At 40.8% G+C, this 25,480-nt stretch overlaps 1 protein-coding gene across 3 annotated transcripts in view; it reads left to right on the forward strand.

Annotated features, from left to right (window-relative positions):
* Window positions 1–1,372: 1,372 nt before the first annotated feature.
* LOC122558814 (MICOS complex subunit mic25-like) overlaps window positions 1,373–25,480 on the forward strand; it is a 521,848-nt gene continuing 497,740 nt past the window's right edge. For all 3 annotated transcript variants that reach the window (XM_043707604.1, XM_043707605.1, XM_043707606.1), the window contains exons 1-3: window positions 1,373–1,448; window positions 8,999–9,068; window positions 20,191–20,317. In XM_043707604.1, coding sequence (XP_043563539.1) covers window positions 1,397–1,448; window positions 8,999–9,068; window positions 20,191–20,317 — 249 coding nt within the window. In that variant the 5' untranslated portion in view covers window positions 1,373–1,396. The remainder of the gene's footprint in view (window positions 1,449–8,998; window positions 9,069–20,190; window positions 20,318–25,480) is intronic.

The following is a 25,480-nucleotide window of genomic DNA, read 5'->3' on the forward strand; positions in this document are numbered from 1 at the left end:
GGTGGTAGGTATAGGACAGATGTTAGGGGTAGGTTCATTACTCAGCGAGTCGTGAGTTCATGGAATGCACTGCCAGTAGCAGTGCTGGACTCTCCTCTTTATGGGCATTTAAGCGGGCATTGGATAGGCATATGGGCTAGTGTAGGTTAGGTGGGCTTGGATCGGCGCAACATCAAGGGCCAAAGGGCCTGTACTGCGCTGTATTCTTCTATGTTCTATGTTCTAAGACTGTTTAGGCCCTTGGATGGTGAGCAGGGGATGAATGAAGGGGTCGGCATTGCACCCTCAGATTTGAATTCACTCCCATTTCTTCCCTTTCTGTTAGCTTTGCATGTTGTCTCTCCCCTCCTTCCACTCCAGTGGGATTATCTATTCTTTCCAGTTTGGCAGTTAATCACACCAGTGTTCTGCTATTCTCACATCCTGATCACTTAATCTGCACTATTAGCTGCATTTTCCCCCCAGCACTCCACTCCCTCACTATTGCATAAATGCTACCTCCACCACACTTCATGTCTGAAGAAGAGTCATCTAGACTCAAAGCGTTAGCTTGATTTTTCTCCATGGATGCTGCCTGACCTACTCCAGCATTTTTTGTTTTGTACAAATTCCAGCATCTGCAGTAATTTACTCCTACTCTGTTTTGTCCACTTTGTACTGGACTGGAATTTGCACTCATGGCTGACAGATAAAGAAAGGACACTTCGGTGACATTCCTGAGGGCTGCTGATGCCTGTGCTGCTGCTGTTGCTCTGTGTGAGCAAAGTACTGCTACATTGCCAGAACTGCCATCTTGCAACTGCAGTGTTCACTAGCGGCCTGACCTAAAAGGTCTGATTTTTCTGCTTAATGGCATCTTGTGAAAATGAGCAGTGAGTTATTCCTGCCTGAAACGTCTTCCTGAACCATCACAATCACCATCAAAACAGATCACCTGGCATTCAGCTCATGGCTATTTGTAAGATGTTGTTTTGTGCATATTGGCTTGAGAGTAATATGATGTCTCTTTTGCTTTGAGACTCTTGGAAGACACATTTATTGGAAGCAATAAAAGTGCACCTGCCACTTACTTTCTATAGCCAATAACAAATAAAGTCATTGTTAGTGTCTTCACTGGGAGCCTCGTTGCTGAATTAACATCAACCAGTGATGGAACCTGTATTCTTATAGGTCTAGAATGGCACAGATATGCAAAATATGCACTCACTCGCTGAACTATTCGGAATAGGCACTGATTTTAATTTTGCAAAGTTGCTATTTTTCGACTCTCAGCCATACTGGTTCTATTCCTGTTGCAATAACATTAGTAATGATTATGGTGAAGGCTCCTTATAAAGAATGTCATTGCCTAACAAAACACATTTCTTTGCAGCTATCTGATAACCTTGTCTCAAGGATGAAGGATCTGCCCCAATCAACGTCAAAACCATCAAACTCCATCCCTGGAGGTATGTGAAAGATTGACATTAGGATTTCAACAAGAGCTGATGGTATTGAAGTGAAACATTCATTTTCTTTCTAAGAGTTAGTATGAATGCTGCGTAGCTTCTTTGGAAAATTGGAAGATTCTCATGCATGCTTTAGGTGGGTGGGGACAAGGAGAGTATAATAGTAGATGCAGGTCAGTATGATTATGAACCAATATCTTGACACTGGCATTCTCCCACCCCTTCAACTCCCACCACCACCACCACCACCACCACCAACGATGCTCTGTTAATTGATTAATGTGTTCAAAAATGCCATTACTATTCATGGGATTGTGCATTATGGAAAATAACTATACTGTTTGCCTCAAAGATTCCAGAGTATTTAGTTAAAATATGCTTTGAAAAATAAGGAAGAAAAGTTTCATTCACCTGCCATGACCTTAGGATGTTGCAAAACGCTTTGATGTCACTTTTTGAGATATACTTATTATATTATAGGAAATACTGTAGTCAATTTATGCATGACAAAGCCTCAAAAACAGCAATTGGTACTGACCAAATCATTTACCTTGAGTAAAATGCTGGAGCATAGATAGGCTATTCGATCCATTGAGCCTATTCTGCCAATAAAGGCATGGCTGACATAATCTTCAACTCCACTTTCCTGCCTCATTCTCATATCCTTTGACTTTGCTGATTAAAAATTTCTCTACCTCAGCTTTGAATATACTTTAATGATCCTGCCTTGACAGCCCTCTGTGGTAAACAAGTCCACAGATTCATGAGACATTGAGAGAATAAATTCCTCCTCATCTCAGTTTTAAAATGTGTGAATCCTTATTCTGAGATCTTTCCCCCGGTCCTACACTTTCCCACAAAGGGACACAATCTTGCTGCATCTTCCTGTCAAGCCCCTTAAGAATTCTCTGTGTTTCAATCAGGTTTCCCCTCATTTTTCTAAATGCCAACGTCCAGAGGCCCAAGCTACTCAACCTCTCCTCATAGGAAAATCCCTCTCTACCCGCGAACCATCCAAGGTACCAGATGAACTCCCCTGTTTTTTTGACTAGTCTGGAGAGCAAATAGAGCTTCAGGTAATTTGAATGGAAGGACCTCTGATACTGCTGCAGTCCCTTGGTCCTGTACTGAAATGTCAACCTAACTTCTGTGGTCAAGTATCTGGAGTGGGACTTGAACCGACAGTCTTCTGACTCAGAGATTGCAGAGCCATAATTGACCTTTTATGAAAAGGCACTATGTGAATGTTAAGTTTTTAACACATACGGTAATAATTGCAACAATATTAGAAGTAAGAAGGTCAGCAATTGTGGGCCAGATGATAGGGAAATCAAAGGATAAAGCAAACGGGAAGCACTAACATAGATTGCTAGCTGCACATTATTACTTTTTTGAATAGAACATTCTGGGTAAAGGAAAGTAAAGCTTTCTGTGAGCAGGAAATGAAATGTTTCTCAGGCTCCCAAATTACATCTACAATCTTTTTATATCCTACATTATGAGTAAACCCATCAGATACCAAACTGAATAAATTCCTTGCAATTTCTGCAATATTGTGACATGAAACATTTTTTCATACAGGAAGTTGTTGTGATATAGAATACATTATCTGAATTCTGAAGGGTTCAGTCGTAAGTACTTGAAGGAGTACTGTTTACAGGGCTGTGAGGGCAGAACAGGGCTGTAGAATTAGTTAGCTAGGTCTACCAAAGATCTAGCACAAATGGTCTTGCCTGCACTAAATCATTTTATGACATCCTCATTTCACCTGGACCATTAGAGAGTGAGTATGACAGAGCACCAGTTTTTTTTAATACAGTTTGTCTCACCTATCACAGATAATTACAGTGCAGAAGAAGGTCATTTGGCCCTGTTGTGATTGTAATAAGGTTAGCCAGATGGACCTCCTAGACAATAAGTTCTCTGATTGGAGCTGTTAATCTGGTCCAATAAGAGAATCCTATCTGACAGATAAGAACAGGAGTGTCGAACTAGGCATTGGCCTAGGGGTGTTGTCACTGGTCTGTTAAGCCAGAGATCCAGAGAATGTCCTGGAGATCCCAGGTTCAAATCCCACTATGCCAGATAGTGGCACTCCAGTCCAATAAGTATCTGGGATTAAGAAGTGACCAAGGACGATGAATCCATCGTTGATTTTGACTAATACTTGGTGCGTTGGAAAATGCACCTTGATAACTTTTCCTGTTTGTTTGTTTGTTCCTTAAGCAGTGCATTGGAGATGAGTGAACTAAGTCAATTTGTCTGACTGGAGGTACAGTTTTTTTTAAGGATGTATTAACCTGGTATTTTTGTTGCAAAGAAAGTTGAAAAGCCTTTGATTTTGTACTGTACAGCTGGGCAACAAAAAGAAAAAAAAAGAACAGGAGTGTCAGACATCTTGTTCACTCTTGAGAGCTGGCTCTGAGGGAGTTGGCTCAGTGTCAAGGACTCTCCACATGTAAATAAAGGGTGATGTGGTAATGGGATACCAAACTCTGTGGAGTTATTTCAGTGGTGACGAGAAAAGCCTGCTCCTGGAGAAATTCACTCGCCACAATTGAATTTGAGTTGGGGTAAGCATTTCTGGCATCCTATTGTCATTTGAGAAGCTTGACTCATTTGATCCTGCCAGTCAATACTGTGTCCAGTATGTGGGATGAATATGTTTTATTTGGGCAAATAACATTGTGGGCAGATGAAAAGCAATGAATAATTCTCCTGACAGCTTGGGATCCACAGCTTTTTCAGTTATTAGGAGCCCAATATTTTCTGAAGCACTAGATACTAAAACCTTCCAAGAGTTGACGGATTTAGTTAAGGAATACAATAACCCCAAACCACCTCTAATTCTGAGGCTCTGTTGGTTTCCCTCGACAATTTGAGAACCGGGGAAATCCATATTGGGATGTTTGACGAGGTTATGACAACTGGCAGAGGCATGTGACTTTGGTTTACTTTTTAATGAGATGCTGAGAGACCATTTGGTATGTGGGATTAATGATGTAACCATGCAAAAGTGCCTACAAGCTGAAGTCCAACTGGACTTCGAACAGGCATTACAACTGGCTTTGTCATTGGAAAATACAGCAAGTGGAGCATATGAGTTGCAGGGTATTCTGATAGAAGTGGACACCCTTACCAGACTGACTGAGCTTGCGAAATACCGCTTAAGTGAAGGCAATTGCATATCCTCACTCAGGACATATCCTGAATAAAGAGACTCTAGGTCAGCCCACAGCAAAACCCCAAACAAAGGCAAACCTTGGCCAAATACTTAACATTTTCTTCAGGATCTGGGCTGGCAAGCCATTGTCATTACAGTTGGTATGTGGATTCGAGACATCAAAAGAGTCCCACTAGACATAAGTTGAGTAAGAGAACTCATAGGCCGATATCCAGGAGAATGCACGCCCTGGAAAGTCCACCTATATCTGGCTTGGAACAATTACATTTCCTAGCAATATCCAAATCAGAACCAATCAAAATAAAAGCCTGGTGAAATGGTCACCTGGTTCTCGTGGAGTTCAATACTGGCACAGCCATTTCAGTGGTTGCTGAATCAGTCTTTAACAAAATTCACTCTGGATTCTAACCCTTATGTTTGTGCAAGACCTCGGCTGAACTGAGAACTAAGACTGGGAATCTTTACAGATTAAGTGTACAACTTCAGTCCCAGTCTCTTAGAAGATGCAGCTGGTTTAGTTACCACTGGCTGTAGTAAAAGGCTTGGGCCCAACCCTGATGGGGCAAAATTGGTTGAGAAAGATTGACCTAGATTGACAAATTAATTTTCAATTAGAAAATGGCTGCCTGAATGAAGTCCTAATTAAATACCCAGACGTTTTTCAAGAAGGTCTAAGGACTATCAAAGGAGCTAAGGTCACCTTTCATGTTGACCAGGGAAACAACTTTACAAATCTGTGAGCCCCCTCACCCAGTGCCATTTGCCTTACGGGCAAAAGTAGAGGCTGAAATCAGACGGCCGTAAAGTGACGAAATTGTCAAACCGGTCCGGTATGAGGAATGGGCAGCACTGGTTGTACCGATTGTGAAACCCATTGGGTCAGTTGGCCTTTGTGGGAATTTAAGCAAATGGTAAACTGCTTTTTGCAGCTGGATAAATATCCAACTGTTTGCACAGAGGATTTATACGCAAAGCTGGCAAGGGACTGTCCATAACAAAGCTAGACAAGCAATTAAAGATTCCCAGAAATATGCTACAATCAATACCCATAAGGGTTTGTACCAATGTACAAGATTGCCATTTGGGGTATCATTAGCCTGTGCAATTTTTCAGCCGACGATGGTGAACATTTTACAAGATCTACCCCAGGCCGCCATTCATTTAGATGGTATCATATACCATCCATCATGGGGGATTGGGGGGCTGGGGTGGTAGTTTGGTGGGGGGGAGCACAGCGAGTGGGCGGGTGGTGAGGGTGAAACGGCATCAGCAATGCCAGTGCTAAACAAGAGAGACAATTTACTTCAATGGATGTAGTTTGGTATAATGGCCCTGCATGGGTAAGAGGCATTATTGGTGTGGGGTCAGGTCCAGTGACATATAAAGTTTAGGTAGGTGCTGCAGTCCTGAACAAGCTTGTGGACCATATGAAAGCTGCAAACACTCAAATGGTGCGGAAGCAAAACATGCCAGACTCCTTTAATGCCTTTCCAACTGTTCAGGAACCTGTGGGTCCTCTTTTTCTGTCAAGTGTTGAAGATTCCTTGGAACTTGAGTTGGTCATGGTGGACATTGTTGCCTTGACACCTTTGTTGCCTGAAGAGGATAATGAATTTTTGCTGAGATGCTCCAGGCACAAGAGGCGAGCTACACGCTGCTCACATCAGAGGCAGAATTGGCAGAACTTAACCTGGGGCTAAAATACCCCAGCAGGAACTACCAGAAAAGGGACTAGTCTATGTCCTTGGACTCAGAGGGATAGGAATCTAATGATTGTCATGAGGCGAGCCAGGTGGATCTCCTGGAGTATGAGTTCCCTGATTGGGGTTGTTAATCTGGCCCAATCAGGGATCCCTGACTGACAGATATGAACAGAAGGGGCAGATGTTCTGCTCACTTTGAGAGCTGGCTGTGAGGGAGCTGGTTCAGTGACAATGACTCTTCACGTGTATATAAAGGATGTTGTGATGATGACTCTCCACGTGTATATAAAGGATGTCGTGATGATGGGATACTGGCTTCTGTGGAGTTATTTCAGGCCCATCATGTCTGCACTGATTCTGAGTATTTTATCTTAGTGCCAGTCTCTTGCCTGTTCTCCATAGCCCTGCACATTGTTTCTTTTTAAATAACTATCCTCTTGAATGCCTCAATCAACTCTGCCTCCATACTTCCAAGCAGTGCATTCCAAGTCCTAACAACCTGCTGTATGAAAATAGTTTTCTTTATCATCTCACATTTGTAAGGTTTGGAAATAGTTAAATTTAAAACACAGTCTTGCACAGTTTTAAATTGGAGGCTTGAGGACAAATTGCCTGTGGGATCTGGCCAAATTTATTCCTCAGCAAACAGAGGCATTGTTCTTGGTACTGAATAAATTATATTTGATCAAGCACTATCTGGAACTTGGAAACCAGACATCACAGTCCTCTCTTGCTCATGAACATTCAATGTAATAATTTGCAAAATTGTGACTTTTTAATTAGGAATCAGTAACAAGTCTGAATTCAATGTAGTTTGGAGTGGTTCAATACTAGGGAATTCTAAATAGACTTCAGTTTTGGCAGGGAACCTGAACTTTGTGGATTGAACTGGGATTTGTCAAGGCTATGTTCAGTTTCTCATTTGGAAGGTCTACAGGGGCAAATTATAAGCTTTGCTGAGAAATCTTGTTGGTATTTGATGCTTTGAGCAATATATTCTAAAAATGAGATTAACCCTTTATGACCTAATTCCAATTTTATTGTCTTATGGACTATGTTTATTCAGTAAATAGTTAAAACAATTTGGATAACTGAAACCATTGTTTTAACCTTTTCATGAGCTAAATAGTCTTGCCACTGATTACACTGTCTTCCCGTCCCTTCCAGTCCTGTTATTCCTCTCCCTTGTTTCTCCTCTCCCACGTTTCTCCTCTCCCATGGCATTGCCAAAGGTTGAACACTCCACATCCATTTTGACCTAGAGATGAACTCCAGACTCCATTGGCAGTATTTAATCCAGGCAACAGAGGTCTTGACTGCCGGCTGAAGAGTCAGCAGAAGCCTATTCATCTCCTTTGGTCAAGGCATGCTGCACTGAATTCCAGTCTAGCCAGTTGCATGTCCTTCCTGGGACCACGGACCCTACAGACTGCAGAAATATTTTAGGGCTTATTGAATGATGAGTCCACCTCCCCTGCTGGTTGAATATCCACTTAGGGGCCTCAACTGGCAGCTGGGTGAGAGGGCTATTTATGAGCTGTACTTAACTGGGGGAGAGGCAAGAAGGTGATCAACATGGTCCCATCTGATTAACTACCCCCTGATATCCAAATGTTTCTTGGGAGGCCAAGAAATTGCATCTCATTCATTTCATTACACCTCAGTAGCATTTCTGTTCCTGCCTCAGTTCAATTCCTCCAAAATCTTCCTTTAGACGTTACTATCCAGATCCTTGTCTAGACAACTATCCTCTACCAACTATATCTCATCTATCCAGTACTCAGTCTGGCTCACTTCATACTTGCTGACCTATGATCTTGCCTGATCTCCCAACAATTTAATTTTAACATTTGCATCTGCGGGTTGAAAACCCTTCATAGCCTTAGCCCTCCTTATCTCTGTAACCTCATCCAGCTTTATAGCCTTTCAAAACTATCTGTGTTCGTCCGGGTATTTCTTTGTGTAGCTCACACTCCAAATGCCCCTTATGTCTTCACCTAGCTTTACTGTAAACTTTGGCATTCGTTTCATAAATTTCTTCACCTCATCTTCACTTGAATCTCTCATTTGAAAACTCCTTAAAACCAGTTATTTCATCAAGCTTTTAACAACATTATAATAATAAATGGCAGCAAGCTAAAGATTAGTATTGGTTTATACTTTTATATGGGATGTTTTACAGTATTAAAGGTGCTACATAAATATATTTTTGAGGAAGTTAGATATAGTTCGGTCTAGTCTTGTAGTTTGTAAAAGGGTTAGCTCTCGGGTGCTTGGGGAAGCTACTTCAACTCTTCTTGGTCAACAAGCACTTCTGTAAATGTACTTAACTCCTGGATCTGGTCCTTCTCACTCCCTTTTTAAATTTCAGGATTCTTGAGCCCTGGGATACCTGGAATGTTAAAAGTAAAATTTCCCTACACTTTAATGTTATTACAGTGGGAAGGAAGGGAAAAGTGAGATTAACAGGGGAACATTTCTTGAAACAGACTACAGTAGTGTTGTACCTGGAATGTGTGTTTTCCACCTGAAATTATGAAACTGGCCCAAGGCAACAGTTTCCTGAGTACAGAATGGTTCCTGAGTTGCATTGGAACTGTTATTACTGTTTGCAAACTAGGAAAATTATAACTCCGATCGTTTACTGGTTTCCACATTCATAGGGCCTGATTTCCAAGGGGGTGATAACATGACACTGAAACATTCTGGAACTGAAGAGGAGATGTACAAGAGGTAAGACATGCTTGCTCAAGCAATCTTTTTTAAAATACTCCCCTGCCAAAACTTTTCCGTTATAACTTTTATGTCAGAAAAGTACTATCCTATTGTGTTGCTTGTGGACCTTATGGTAGCTTTTCTAATAATAATTCTGTAGTTTCATTTCCAAAATTTATACTCTCGCAGTCCTCTTCAGCCATTTGTCCCTTAGTCCATCTTAATAAAAGATATTATCTATTATTTATTTAATGATTGCTTGTGGCAACTTGGTATGCATGAATGGCTTCTTATTTATGGCATTAGGAAAATGAGAGCACATAAAAAAGAGCAAGTAGTTATTTGACTGAGGTGATTTGCAACAATTAAGGCTTTGGAAATAAAAGTTTCTGTTATTTGTGTGATCTCTGCATTTTTGTTAAGAAAATTTAACAAAGATAGTAATGTAATTGTCAAATAATTTAACTCACTAAAGGAAATAGTGCAGTGAATGGATTCATTTATTTACTTATTCACAGGGTGTAGCATGTTATCATCTAGTATATTCTGAAAGATTGACTGAGACCTATTGGTATCAAGGGATAGATGTTGGATATATTAATTAGAATTAATTGAGTTTGAATTGGTTGTATAATATGGTGTGCTAGTAATCAGTGGGTGTGAGTTTTATGGAGTGTGGCTAACAGAAATAAAGCTCTTACACAAAAATGTGGACTTGAATTTTCTTTAAATACAGTTATCTTTTGGAGTATAACATAGCAATGCCACAATTAATACCTGATTGCCTTCGAGATACAGCTGAATGTGCCACAAAATCCAATCAATGTTAATGGCCTGATCACCAGGGCGGAAAGCCTAGGTTCAATTTCACCTGCCCCAAGGTGTGTCAAAATGGGTCTAAACAGGTTGATTCAAAATCCTCACAACAAAATGATTTTCAGTTAAGAGTTGGACATATTTTCCAAGTATCTCTTGTCAAGATGAAGAGGAAGAAGAAGGCTTATGTTAGGATGAAATGTGAAGGCTCAGTTAGGCAGTTGAGAGTTACAAGGTAACCAGGAAACACCGAAAGAGAGAGGTAAGACAAGCAAGTAGGGGACATGAGAAGTTGCTGGCGGATAGGATCAGGGGAAACCCTAAAGCTTTCTATAGGTATATAAGGGATAAAAGAATGACGAGAGTACGATTAGGGTTAATTAAGGACAGTAGTGGGAAGTTGTGTGTGGAGTCAGAGGAGATAGGGTAAGCACTAAATGAATATTTTTAGTCAGTATTCATATTGAAAAAAGACAACGTTGTCAAGGAGAATTCTGAGAAACAGGCTACTAGACTAGATGGGATTGAGGTTGACAAGGAGGACGTCTGGAAATCTGGAAAGTGTGAAAATAGATAAATCCCTTGGGCCAGATGGGATTTATTCTAGGAATCCAGGGAGGAGATTGCCGAGCTTTTGGCTTTGATCTTTATGTCATCATTGACTATAGGAATAGTACCAGAAGACTGGAGGATAGCAGATGTTGTTCCCTTGTTCAAGAAGGGGAGTAGAGACAACCCTAGAAATTAAACACCAGTGAGCCTTACTTCGGTTGTGGGTAAAGTATTGGAAAAGGTTATGAGAGATTGGATTTATAATCATCTTGAAAGGAATATGTTGATTAGGGATAGTCAACATAGTTTTGTAAAGGGTAGGTTGTGTCTCACAAACCTGATTCAGTTCTTTGAGACGGTGGCCAAAAAGGTGGATGAGGGTAAAGCTGTTGATGTGGTGGATATGGATTTCAGTGAGGTGTTTGATAAGTTCCCCATAGTAGGCACAAAATATGGAAACATGGGATTAAGGGTGATTTAGTGGTTTGGATCAGAAATTGGCTAGCTGAAAGAAGACAGAGTAGTGCTTGATGGGAAATGTTCATTCTGGAGTTCACTTACTAGTGGTGTACTGCAAGGATCTGTTTTAGGTCCACTGCTGATTGTCATTTTTATAAATGACCTGGATGAGGGCATAGAAGGATGGGTTAGTAAATTTGTGGATGACATTAAGTTATGTCAGTTGTGGATAGTGCCAAAGGATGTTGTAGGTTGCAGAGGGACATAGATAAACTGCAGAGCTGGGCTGAGAGGTGGCAAATGGAGTTTAATGCAGAAAAGTGTGAGGTGATTTACTTTGGAAGGAGTAACTTGAATGCAGAGTACTGAGCAAATGGTAAGATTCTTGATAGTGTAGATGAGCAGAGAGATCTCAGTGTCCATGTACATAGATCCCTGAAAGTTGCCACCCAGGTTGAGAGGGTTGTTAAGAAGGCATATTAATAGAAGGATTGCTTTTCGGAGCCATGAGGTCATGCTGTAGCTGTACAAAGTTCTAGTGTGGCCGTGCGTGTATTGAGTGCAGTTCTGATCACCGCATTGTAGGACGATGTGGAAGCTTTGGTAAGTGTTCAGAGGAGATTTACTGCATGTTGCCTGGTATGGAGGGAAGGTCTTACGAGGAAAGGTTGAGGGACTTGAGGCTGTTTTTGTTAGAGAGAAGAAGATTGAGAGGTGACTGAATTGAAACATACAAGATAATCATAGGGTTAAATTGGATGGATAGTGAGAACCTTTTTCTTAGGATGGTGATGGCTAGCCTGAGGGGGCATAGCTTCAAACTAAGGGGTGATAGATATAGGGCTGATGTCAGAGGTAGTTTCTTTACTCAGGGAGTAGTAGGGGCATGGAATGCACTGCCTGCAGCACTTGTAGACTTGCCAACTTTACGGGCATTTAAATGGTCACTGGATAGCCATATGGACAAGAATGGGATAGTGTAGGTTCGATGGGCTTCAAATTGGTTTCACAGAGCAGCGCAACACAGAGGGCCTAAGGGCCTGTACTCCGCTGTAATGTTCTGTGTTGTATGTTCTATTTGTAAAGCTAAAACAAAAGGACACATGAGGTAAAGATGTCCTTCCTTAGCTTAGAATCATAGAATTCCTACAGTATAGAAACAGGCCATTCAACCCAACAAATCCACACCGACCCTCTGAAGAGTAACCTACTCAGACCTATACCCCTACTACTCTACATTCCTGATAAAGGGCTTATACCTGAAACAACGATTCTCCTGCTCCTTGGATGCTGCCTGACTGGCTGTGCTTTCCCAGCACCACCCTCTTCGATTCTACATTTCCCCTTAACTAATGCACCTAATGTACACATCCCTGAACACTGTGGGCAATGTTAGCATGACCAATCCACCTAACCTGCACATCTTTCGATTCTGGGAGGAAACCGTGTTAAGTTCCTTTTTCTTGAGATTCTTACACACTTGATGCAACTGCAAAACACTAACATCTATGAACAACAACCAAATTTTATGAAATGAATACAGTACAAGCTGTAGAGAAACTCTTAACACTCTTTACCATGCTTGCGAAGCATGTGGAGAGGTCTCCCTGAACAAACGAAACATCCCTTCCTTTATACAAAATCTTCACATCACAGTCAGTAATGTCCACAAAACAACCCCCAGCCACTCCCTCACAGTCCCATGCAACTCAAGACACAATACAGTGATCACATCATTTCCAGAAACAATATAATGTAAATCATTCCTTAATAGCAAGACCTGGTGCAGGTTGTTTTTATTTTGGAACTGTAGGGTGCAGTCAGAATTTTAATTGCAATGGTTTAATTGATTCTGAATAGATGATGATGATGCAAATTGCTCTGAATGGCAAGCGATGGGAATATAAATTCCTTACAATCTATCTGTAAGACAGAGACATCACATCCTATTCCCAGGGCATTCAACTTCATGCAGATCAGCAGAGCAAATTAACTCTTTAATATGTCAATAGGAGCACCCAGGGGAAACACACACAGACAAGCTAACAAGATTAGCTTGTTAATGAACCTGATGAATTTGAACAACAATTTGATAGTTTCCCAATTAATTACTGATACCAGCATTTAAAAAAATTCTAAACTATAAGAGCTATTGGTATATGGCAGTGGTTTGGTAGGAATAAAAAAAATTCTAAACTATTTGATATCTGAACATAATTTTACTAGCAGCTATGTTTGGATCATTGTCAACTGGACCTCCAGCTTATCAGTCCAGTGAAATAATCACTACTTTATAGTATCCTGAAATGAAGTTAACCTAAACCCTAAAATTAATCTTTGGAACACTTGGAAAATTTTCATTGGCGAGAGTGTTGTTGACACTTGTCTAGAAACCTGGGATGGCATGGTGGCTCAGTGGTTAACCCTGCTGTCTCTCAGCACCAGGCACCTGGGTTCAATTCCACTCTGAGGCAACTATCTGTGTGGAGTTTGCACATTCTCCTGGTGTCTGTGTGGGTTTCATTCGGGTGCTTCTATTTCCTCTCACAGTCACAAAGATATACAAGTTAGGTAGATTGACCATGCTAAACTGTTTATAGTGTCTAGGGATGTGCAGGCCAGGTGGATTACCGATGGGAAATGCGGGGACACAGGATAGTGGAGGGGTGGTTATCAGTGGCATTTTGGATTACCGGTGTTGACTCGATGGGCTGAATGGCCTGCTTCTGCACTGTCGAGATTCTATTCTGTCATGTGATTATCTGGCACTTTCAGCATTTATTCAAAAATAATGCTTTCAAGGTGAGTTAGAGGTTGTAGAGAAAGGATTAGAAGGAGTGTTAAAAGCACAAGTAGACATGCTCATCTTGTGAATCATTGAGGGAGAAAGAATTAATTGGTCTAGTTGTTACTGAGAGCAAAATTTGACATACACATCCTGTTGGGAAAAGCATTACTGAGGGCTAGTCAATGAATAAGGTCATGCTAAATTTGCAATTTTCCTTTGAGATGCTGCAGGCTGTTGTAAAATGTTGCCACGACACGATGGATGCTGCTCATCCATGGCTAAGGCTGAGGTTTGAACAGTGTGTGGGGAGCTTTATGCGGTACCTCAGTGCATTACATCCCAGCAGCTCTCATTTCTAATATGTTGTGCCTGAAATGGAAACCAATACATTTCTGCACATTAGAGTCCTTTAATGTCAAAAACTATAACAAGACAAAAATCTGTCATTCTTTGGAATTTGCAGCTAATTCTAAAGATGGGGGAGGGTGTTTTACTGCTTTGAGCTGAGTTTGCTAATGCACCAAGAGCTAGGATGACTCCAGATGATCAGCAGTCATGACAAGTCCAAGCAGCAGCACGTGAGACTAAGGATGTGTACATAGGTTTGTCCATAATAGTAAGATATCACTTTGTCTGTTAAATAAACCTGTTTGAGATATTCGAGCAAATTAAACCTAATATACTACTTCATAGAGTCATAGAGATGTACAGCATGGAAACAGACCCTTTGGTCCAACCCGTCCATGCCGACCAGATATCCCAACCCAATCTAGTCCTACCAGCCAGCACCTGGCCCATATCCCTCCAAACCCTTCCTATTCATATACCCATCCAAATACCTCTTAAATGTTGCAATTGTACCAGCCTCCACCACATCCTCTGGCAGCTCATTCCATACACGTACCACCCTCTGAGTGAAAATATTGCTCCTGAGGTCTCTTTTATACCTTTCCCCTCTCACCCTAAACCTATGCCCTCTACTCCTGGACTCCCCAACCCCAGGGAAAGACTTTGCCTATTTGCCCTATCCATGCCCTCTCATGATTTTATAAACCTCTATAAGGTCACCCCTCAGCCTCCGATGCTCGAGGGAAAACAACCCCAGCCTGTTCAGTCTCTCCCTACAGCTCAAATCCTCCAGTTCTGGCAACATCCTTGTCAATCTTTTCTGAACCCTTTCAAGTTTCACAACATCTTTCTGATAGGAAGGAGACCAGAATTGCATGCAATATTCCAACAGTGGCCTAAGCAATGTCCTGTACAGCCGCAACATGACCTCCCAACACCTGTACTCAATACTCTGACCAATGAAACAAGGAACTGCAAAGGTTGAAAATCTGAAGTAAAAATAGAAATTGCTAGAGAAACCAAACAGTTCTGTTGGCATGAAGAAGGGCCACTGGACTCTGTTGAATGTGAACTCTGGCAGCAACTGTGAGAGAAGACAGACCTGCTGAGTTGCTCTAGCAATTTGTTTTTACTAATCCATTATGAGAGTGGTAATAATGTGCTAAGGAACACAACAAGAATATATCAGAGGGTGCAATTTGGCTATTTGCAACATGTGATCCTATCAAGGCTGTTAATATTTCCACAGCATTTTACACTGGAAAATGAAAATGGCTGAAGTATTACAATTTATGCAATATAGTGAAAACGTGTAAGTTAATTGCACAATAGTTGCACATGAACTACCTCTTACATTAGCATTTGCATTCTTTTGAGACTGTGAAGGGAGGATGGAACAGAGGTACTAGGGGACTGGAATATAAGGATTGGTGTTTTGTGTGTTAGAATGTAAATAAAAGTTTATTTGCATTCCAGAGAGAGAGAGAGAGACAAAAGCCACTTATGGATTAAGCAGAGACAAAGATGCAGTTGATTTAGAACAGGGAAAGCTTTAGAGAGCAGCGTCCGCAGTGCAGGCCAACACCCTGACATCGAGATCTCGGGTTAAGTTAAATCCACATGGACTCAGCAACATATGTTTTTATCCACAGTGTTAGGACAAACCATGAAGGCAACTTGAACCATGATGTAGCTACTATCTTGTGATCCTGACGACTGCTAACTTGGAGATTTCAAGCTTGCAAAGAACCTTTTGGGTCAATCTTTTTTTAATCTTCGATTGTTGGCATGTGTAAAGTTGAGGTACTGCAATTTACTTTGGCACTTCTGAATTGTAGAGAGTCAGTCAGGAGCGTCAGCAAGGGTTCCCACTCCTGATTATTATCATCACGAGATTGCTGCTAGGAATTGCCCTTGTTACTCCGGGAGAAAGGTATATCTATTTGGTCTGTGAGGATGGGAACAGGCTTGTTCAAACTGTTTGTTGGAATTGGATAGCATACCAACACTTGCTGCCAAATATTATATGAACAGTGGATGCTTGGTAAAAGAACAACAGGTCCTTCCAAAAGAAACTGAAAGGGTGTGTGGAGAGACGAGACAGAATTCTATTTTTAACACTTTTTTAAAATAAAAAACTTTAGGATCTAGTAATGAGACCTACAAGTGACTGCCTGAGTTTAGTTGTATGTAATTATTTAATTTCACTGCTGAGTGCCCATGACTTTGATTTTTTCAGCACTCCCTGTTTGTTTCTGCGTTCTGCTTTCTCCCCTTGAGGGCTGCAACAATTGCTCATGAGAAGAAACAAAGTAAAAATTCAGTTCCTGTGCATGCTTTTGTTTTAATGTATTTGTTATTCCTTAATGCATACCTCATAGCAATTTAATTTCCAAGTCTCATTGTTGTAATAATGTGCAAAGAACAAAGGTTTTGCCAGAGAAGTAGGATCCAAGCACTTTATTCCCTCCAAGGAGGTACAACTCTGTTCTTCTCATGCACATTCTATTACTATTCTAACCTCCAGAAACAAAGAAGGAATCTGCGAGTCAGGACATCTGAAATGAAAATACAAAAGGCTAGAAATACACAGCAGATTTGTTAACATCTAAAAGAGCAACTTATGTTTTATGAATTTTATAAATAGACTTGTTGGACCAAAGGGCCTATTTCGATACTGTAGGGAATCATCTAAAATCAAGTTAAGGGTCATTTGGACCACCCCACCTTGAACTTCAAATTGGTCTTCTCTTTCAAGTGCTGGCTTAATTTGTTTTGTGCATTTCAACCTTTTATGTTTATAATTGCTTAGGATGTAAACCTGGAAAAAGTGAGGACTGCAGATGCTGGAGATCAGAGCTGAAAATGTGTTGCTGGAAAAGCGCAGCAGGTCAGACAGCATCCAAGGAGCCCTTCTTCAGGAAATCATGCCCGAAACGTCGATTCACCTGCTCCTTGAATGCTGCCTGACCTGCTGCGCTTTTCCAGCAACACTTTCAGCTAGAATGTAAACCTGGTATTGCTAAGTTGGGTGATATACTGTTCTGTAACAATGAGAATAGTATACCCTGCACCACATGAAATGTATTTTGCTGCAACTTTCAATCTGTGGTTATGATGACTGCTGTCTGGAACTTAAGCTCACTGTTTACCTAGCTGAAAACATCTATACACCAGAACAGAATTTAACCTCTTCCATTAATTTTGAACATCTCATCAAATGAAACCTCAAACAAATGAAAATTCCAGATTAGAAAGCACATGTTAATAGTTAAAACTATTTAAACCATTAAGCCATGTTCAATCAAGTTTCCCTCTTTTAATCCTTTTTTAGGGCTTCCATGTATTCCTCACCATGTGTGAAGAACAGAAGTGATCATAATATTCTCATGATTTGGAGATGCCGGTGTTGGACTGGGGTGTACAAAGTAAAAAATCACACAACACCAGGTTATAGTCCAACTGGTTTAATTGGAAGCACACTAGCTTTCGGAGCGACACCTGATGAAGGAGCGTCGCTCCGAAAGCTAGTGCGCTTCCAATTAAACCTGTTGGACTATAACCTGGTGTTGTGTGATTTTTAACATAATATTCTCAATGGGCTTGGATCAAAGCTTTGTCCAGAGAAAGGATCGTGCTTCTAGTTTTTGTCTTTGCTACAGCCCCTGTTCACTTCATAAGATTTCCCTGGTACTTGTCATGGATCTCTATCAAATCCCTGCTCAGGCAGTTGTAAACTATGTTGTATAAGATAGTTAAGACCTGAAAGAGTTAACTGACATGATGAGCAAAATTCTGTCCACCAGGATATAAAGGACTGTTTAACAGGGCTCTTGTGATGCAGAGGTAGTGTCCCTATCTCTGAACCAAGAGATCCTGGATTCAAGTTCCATCTGTTCTAGAGGTATTCCAGAATAACATCTCTGAACAGGTCGAATAAAATATTCATAAAAGAATGTTTACAGGGAAGCGAACTGGTTTCTAAATTTTTATTCTAAATTTCAACAGCAAACTGAATTAGTATTATATACTTAGTCTTAAGTTTAGCCTATTGTGTCACAGGAGACAATCATGTATCTTAAATGTAATGTGAATAGCTATTAAGTAAAATGGAATAAACCCTATTTACTGTTCATAAATTGAGCCTATGTCCTGTATATAAAGTTGCGTGGACGTCCTTCCCCAAACAGTGTAGGTAGCTTAATCTAATAACAGCAAGAAAGGTTGGTGGTGGTGGTGAATATACCCAAGGCATCTCAGATGATTTCAGTGGGATGCAATATTAGAATAAATTAGTTTAAAGATTCGCAATATTTTTATTTGGCTTAATCTTGTGTGTACTTGAAAGAGCTTCAGATTGGAAACACAGTTCAATAGGAAAATTCAGGAAACAGTCTGCAGCCCGAGCCTAAGACATGGGGTTAATGTTTCAGGTCAATGACATTTAATCAGAAATAGTAAATCTTTCGCCGATACTGCCGCACCTGAATGTTGCCAGCATTTTCCAATATGCAGTGCATTTGCTTTTTATATTTATGAAATGGAAGTAACTATCTTTTTGGTAAGTAGGCTTTTTAATATTACAAATTGTAGCATTGATCTTCAAAACAGGCTTACTTTGAGCTGATTGAGCATTTTTTGATTTTGTTGTCTCTCTCGAAGTTGCCAAAAATGAGGAAAATCAGGCAGATATACTTTGGAAATAATAGGACAGAGAACTTTGTTGATAATATTCGATGTACCTTTTCAATTATTACCAAAAGCACCTTGCATTTAAATTGAGCCTGTGATGTAGAAGAACTTCGCAAGTTGCTCCACTGACCACTGGAACACAAGTGGAGGTATCAGGGCACATGACCAAAAGCATGCTGAAGAGGTAAGTGGTAAAAGACGAGAAAGGTGGAAAGGTTTTGTGGAAGGAATTCCAAAGTTTAAGACCTACATAACTGAAGGCATGGCCACTCGTGGTAGATAAGTGAAAATCCTGGAGTTGGAGAATATTTATTTTGAATTACCATTTAACATTTATCTTCATTTTAGCACCTGTCCAGCCAATATGTTGTATTATGAATAAATTGCCTCACGGGCGGCACGGTGGCACAGTGGTTAGCACTGTGCCTCACAGCGCCAGAGACCCGGGTTCAGTTCCCACCTCAGGCGACTGTGTGGAGTTGCACATTCTCCCCGTGTCTGCGTGGGTTTCCTCCGGGTGCTCCGGTTTCCTCCCACAGTCCAAAGATGTGCAGGTCAGGTGAATTGGCCATGCTAAATTGCCCGTAGTGTTAGGTGCAGGGGTAAATGTGGGGGAATGGGTCTGGGTGGTTTGCGCTTCGGTGGGTCGGTGTGGACTTGTTGGGCCGAAGGGCCTGTTTCAACACTGTAAGTAATCTAATCTAATCTAATCTACATCCACTTGTGTGGTATCAATGTCAAGTATGAACTTAGTTTCTGAGTGTCAGCAGGTTATTTGTTTGGGTGTGCCATTTGATCAACTGCAGGCAAACATGGGATTCTTCTGGCATACAAGACTGATGCTATGTAGCATATTGATGAACTGAACCATTGAGAGAATTACTGATAGACTTGGGGTTTACTGAATTCCAAATTGAACTATCTGATTGAACTCTACTTTGGAAGCAAAGGTAATAAGAAAGATCCATCTAAAAGAAAGAAAGGATTCTGCTGGTAAGAGTACTGCAGTTGTGTCTGGCATGCCAACTTCTACCTTTGCAGAGTCTGAGTGCCAACTCTAAAACTTACTTTTATCTCCCTCTGGACCAGCTGTCCCAATGCCAAACATTAAGCAGTTGCTTCTAGGACTGTCACTGGCCTCATCTCCTCTAGTGATCTACCCACTATTAGTTTCTTCACCTCATAGTCCCCAACCCTGCACAGCTTGCTTCTACAGCAGTTCTGAGGAAGAGTCATACTGGACTCTGTTTCTCTGTCCACAGATTCTGCCAAACCTACTGTGTTTCTCCAGCACTTTCAGTTTTAAGTCAGTAAGATCTATTGTTGGCTTGCCTAATTTGAATGCCTCTTGCTGTCTGGTTGTGCTGTAGGATGATGGAAAAAATATTTTTGGCTTTAAGAACTGGGAGGGAGAAGGGATTTGAAGCAAACAAAGTTAAAGAGGAACTGCAGTTCACCACCTTGAACTCCATCTCATTGCTGCAGGTATGAAAAAGAGGCACTGGTGAAAGAAGAGATGTCCAAGCTTGCTCCACAAGAACAAGTGGTTGCCAATGCTGACCTCAAAGAGCAAGTGATCTCAACTGAGGAGCAAAAGAACATCAAACAGCTTGTAAGTCAGTTATGGGGAAATTACAAGTTGAAGGACATGGTTAATAATATCAGTTATGCCTTTCCAATTTTTCTGTGCTATTTTTCTCCATGACATGTCCTGAGGCTGTACACTGGTGCTCAGCCGTGACACCTTAACAGAGAGTAATGAAACATTTGTCAGGTATCTTACCACTGGCTGAACAATTTGGAAATACAGTCATTCTGTGCTGCTGTGTACACCTCTCAGTTGACAGGTTATTGCGGAAATGTTGATGAAGGATGAATACCAGCACCCAGGGACTCTGGTTTGTGGAGTGTTTTATTAGAAAAAATGATGGACTGTCTAATTCCCAGACTGGACTAAGTTACCTTAATCAGATGCTGGAGATCAGAGTTGAGAGTGTGGTGCTAGAAAAGCACAGCAGGTCAGGCAGCATCCGAGAGGAGCAGAAGAATCAACGTTTCAGGCATAATCCCTTCATCAGCCTTATTCCTGATAAAGGGCTTTTTCCCGAAACTCTCCTGATCCTTGGATGCTGCCTGACCTGCTGTGCTTTTTCAGCACCACACTCTCGACTAAGTTACTTTAATCTGTCAAGGGTAGCAACTGGACCATTGTGAATAGCCTCAATATGCAAGGTGTTATGAAATTAACTGGAGCATTGCCTTCATTGGTGTCCATTAGCCTGGACTGGAAAGTCTGTCTGTGGACATCAGGTAAAAGGAGGCTTGCTTGCAATCATCCTTTATTTGGTTCAATACCCTTCCTACACTCATAATGTGGGCTTACAGATGAACAGTGGATGCTTGAATAAGGAATAAGGGACTACTGTATTTGTACCTCAATAAGAGTCCATGCTTTCCTGACCCTTTCATCAAAAATCTGTGTGTTAATTAGGGGCAGTAGGAACTGTAGTATTGGTCAAATGGTGGTGCAATGTTTTCAGTTTCTAGATGGCTTGAAAACTGTGGTTATTGGAACTCTGATACTGATGCAAAGAACAAGGAACAATACAACACAGGAAAAGGCAGTTCGGCCCTCCAAGCCTGCACCTATCCATATCCTTTATCTAAACCTGTCGCCTATTTTCTAAGGATCTAAATCCCTTTGCTCCCTGCCCATTCATGTATCTGTCTAGATACATCTTAAATGATGCTATCGTTCACACCCCTACTACCTCTGCTGGCAGCGCATTCCAGGCACCCACCACCCTCTGCGTGATGAACTTTCCACGTATATCTCCCCTAAATGTTTCCTCTCTCACGTTGAACTTGTGACCCCTACTAATTGAGTCCTCCACTCTGGGGAAAAAGCTTCTTCCTATCCACCCTGTCTACACCTCTTATGACTTTGTAGGCCTCAATCAGGTCTCACCTCAACCTCCTTCTTTCCAATTAAAATAATCTTAATCTACTCAACCTCTCCTTCCAGCTAGCACCATCTAGACCAGGCAACATCCTGGTGAACCTCCTTTGCACCCTTTCTAAAGCATCCACATCCTTTTGGTAATGCCGTGACCAGAACTGTACATAGTATTCCAAAAGTGGCCGAACCAAAGTCTTATACAACTGTAACATGACCTTGTACTCAATACCCTGTCTGATGAAGGGAAACATGCCATATCTGTTCTTGACCACTCTACTTACCTGCATTGCCACCTTCAGGGAACAATGGACCTGAGCACCCAGATCTCTCTGTACATCAATTTTCCCCAGGGCTTTTCCATTTACTGTATAATTTGCTCTAGAATTGCATCTTCCAAAATGCATCACCTCGCATTTGTTTTGATTGAACTCCATCTGCCATTTCGCTGCCCAACTCTCCAATCTATCTATAATTTGCTGTATTATGCCACAGGTAATTAGAGCCAATTAAGATTTTAACAGTGACTTTCTTCTCAACTCTTAACAGCATTGTTCTATTTTAGGTCACATAATTGGAACTCTTACCCAGTTATTCCCCTGCCTAATACTGTCTCTTGTGGTTCATCTGCGTGGTTCCTTGTTGTTGTAACTGAATTCAGTGAAGATGGAAGCATAAGTTAAATGTCTGTACTTTAAGTATGGAAGTTCAATACTGTTGCCTTTGGGATTATATTTATATTGCAAAGCAAAATGTCTTGTTTGTGAAATTCGGTACACAAACTACTGTGTATCTAATGTTTTTTGATCATGCTATTCCCTTGTAACTCTACCTTTATTGAAGTCAAAATCACAAAGGACATCAGAACTTCAATATAAGTCATGGGAAGGTGATCGCAAAGACTTGCTGATCTGCAGGTGGTTAAAAATTATTCTCAAATAAGCCTTGCATTGTCCACAAATGTTCAAATCAGTTTGTCATGAGATGATATTTTGCACCTCTAGAGCAGGTAGGATTTGAATTTGCAACTCCTGGCTCGGAGGTAGGGACATTATCTCCCAGCCTTAAGAGCCCAGTTATTTTGCATTGTCTATGTTTTCTGATCCTTGCTTTCTGCTCTTATATGTTGAATTTTATATGCGTGCTTACCTTCATACTGATGTGCTGTGACATGATATGTGGATGATATTCCATTATCATGCTTATGATGATACTATGGCTTTAAGAGATGTATTTTGTCCTTTTTTTTGGAGAGAGGTTTTGAGACAGAGGTGCTGAGCTATCTCTTCCAAGCCAATAAAATAAACAGTTTGTGAGGCTTTGGGTTCCTTTTAAAGTTAGAACAATAGAAGCAGCATGAATGGATGGAGTTAGGCTCCCACACAAAGAGGGTTTAGTTTATTGTTCATTTGTTAGAGGTTTGAAGTTGGCTGTGGAAGCTGGTATACATCCCTGTTGGCCACAGCAAAAAGCTGGAGTTTTCTCTTTCTGCAAGAATTTTCTGTTGGTGCTCTTTTCTCCTAGACTGGAGAAACATCACATGAGACTATCTATTTTGCTGAATTTGCCTTTGCCAAGGTTGTGTTTATGGGACATTACTATATTGGAACATTTACTGTTTAGTAATTAAATAGTCATTCTGTTATGTTTTCTAATTGAGTTAAATTTATACCTATTATTCTTTCTTTTGTTTGTATTTTAACTGAGTGTAAGAATAAAATGTTTTTTGCTTAAAGCTGAGTAAAATGATCAATCAAATTACATCTGAAATACAGTACCTTACACTTGCCTTTAAATAAGATAAAAGTTAGGATCTTGGCTATCTCCTTGATGTATTCGAAAGGGGTTTCGTCTGGTCCATAGCATGCTGTGATGAATGTGGGTCATGTACTGTTGAAGAATTGAATAAACTTTTATTACAGCACTTGATATCAACGTATTTACATTACAATCACAGATACTTGTGTGTCTGAGTCAAGCAAAGCAATTCAAATATACAATGGCAAGCTTCTCTCAGTATGTCATGCTGCAAGGGAACAGAGTTCAGTAGTTCATCCAGAAAAAGAGAGTCCAGAAATTCGCTAGGCTTCTTCAATGGCACCTTCCAAGCCTATGGTCATGAACATCAGGAAAGGAAGTTTTCAACCCGTGTTTGCCACACAGACGAGGCAAGAGGCTGGCTAGGGAAAGGGTAGCTGCACTCAAGGACAAAGGAGAGAATTTCTGTCTGGACAGAAGGTGGGATCTGCAGTGAGCTGGTAAGATTGATACAGAACTGGCTTAGTGAAAGAAGACAGAGAGCATTGATGGAAAGGTGATATTTCTGACTGGAGATCTCTGATGATGTTCCAATGTACATAAATGATCTTGAGGAGAATGTAGGTAATTTATTTAGTAAGTTTACAGATGACACAACGATTGTGGGAGCGATGGATAGTGATTGCCAGAAGATATTGCAGGAATTAGATAGGCTGGAAACTTGGGTGGAGAAATGGCAGATTAAATCTATGTCATGCATTTTGAAAGATCTAATGCAGGAGGGAAGTACAGAAAATGGTAGAAACCGTTGAAGCATTACCATAGAGAGAGAGATCGAGGTGTACTGATCCAAAGTTTCCTGAAAGTGGCAACACAAGTGGATAAGGTGGTCAACAAGGTATATGGTATTGTTGCCTTCATTGGTTGAGGCATGGAGTATAAAAATTGGTAAGTCATGTTGCAGCTGTATAGAACTTTAATTAGGCCACATTTTGAATATTGTGTGCAGTTCCAATCGCCAGACTATCAGAAGAATGTGGAGGCTTTGGAGAAGGTGCAGAAACAGTTTACCAGGATGTTGCCTGGTTTGGAGGCCATTAGTGATGAAGAGAGATTGGACAATCTTGGTTTGTTTTCATTTGAATGGCGGAGGCTGAGAAAAGTTTGCCTGATGGAAGTTTACAAAGTTCCGACAGACATGGATAGAATGGATAGTTGGAGTCTTTTTTTCTCAGGGTAGAAATGTTAATAAATCAGTGTTACAGGTTTCAGCTAAGAGGGGTAAGGTTTAAAGAAGATGAGAGGGGCAAGAATTATACGCAGAAGGTGGTAAGTGCCTGGAATGTGCTGCCAGAGGAGGTGGTAGAGCCAGATACAATAAAATGTTCAAGAGGCATCTTGACAGATACATGAATAAGCAGCGAATAGAGAGATACAGACCTCATAGAGGCAAAGGGCTTTTAGCTTAGTAAGGTGTCATGTATTGGCAGTCTTGGTGGGCCAAAAGGCCTAATCCTGCACTGTGCTATTCTGTTCTGTGAAGTTCTCGGGATTAATGCCATTTTGTGTAGTAGTTTCTGATACTATGTATACATGAAGATTTGTCATCTGCATATGCAGGACCAGATATTTGCTATGAGAAGAAACTGTACATTTGTAGTAAAGCATTTGAAATGACTGTCAAACTGGCCTGCCTGCCTGTCTGTCTGGACGTATTTTCACATTTGAATGGATTTTAAAATGAATATGTTTGGAAGTTTTTTTCCTTTGTACTATTTATCTATCTCAGATTCAAGGCACAAATGGATAAATTTCTTGTCAAAAGAGGGATTCTTTTGCTAATTCAGTCGATGAAACATCTGAACCTAAAGGAAAAAAGAGCATGAACTGTTCAGAGATAGTATAATGAGAGCATGAGAGCTATCTGGCCTTTGGATTTTCAAGGACAGGAAGTACTACTTGCCCCTTATCTCATTTGCAGAAAGAGGTTGGCAAACACTGTGGTGGTACCATGTAAGTCAAGACGCCATTTACAGTTGAAACATCATGTCTTCCAAACAA

Source organism: Chiloscyllium plagiosum, chromosome 18 (genome assembly GCF_004010195.1).
Source record: "Chiloscyllium plagiosum isolate BGI_BamShark_2017 chromosome 18, ASM401019v2, whole genome shotgun sequence".
NCBI lineage: Eukaryota > Metazoa > Chordata > Chondrichthyes > Orectolobiformes > Hemiscylliidae > Chiloscyllium > Chiloscyllium plagiosum.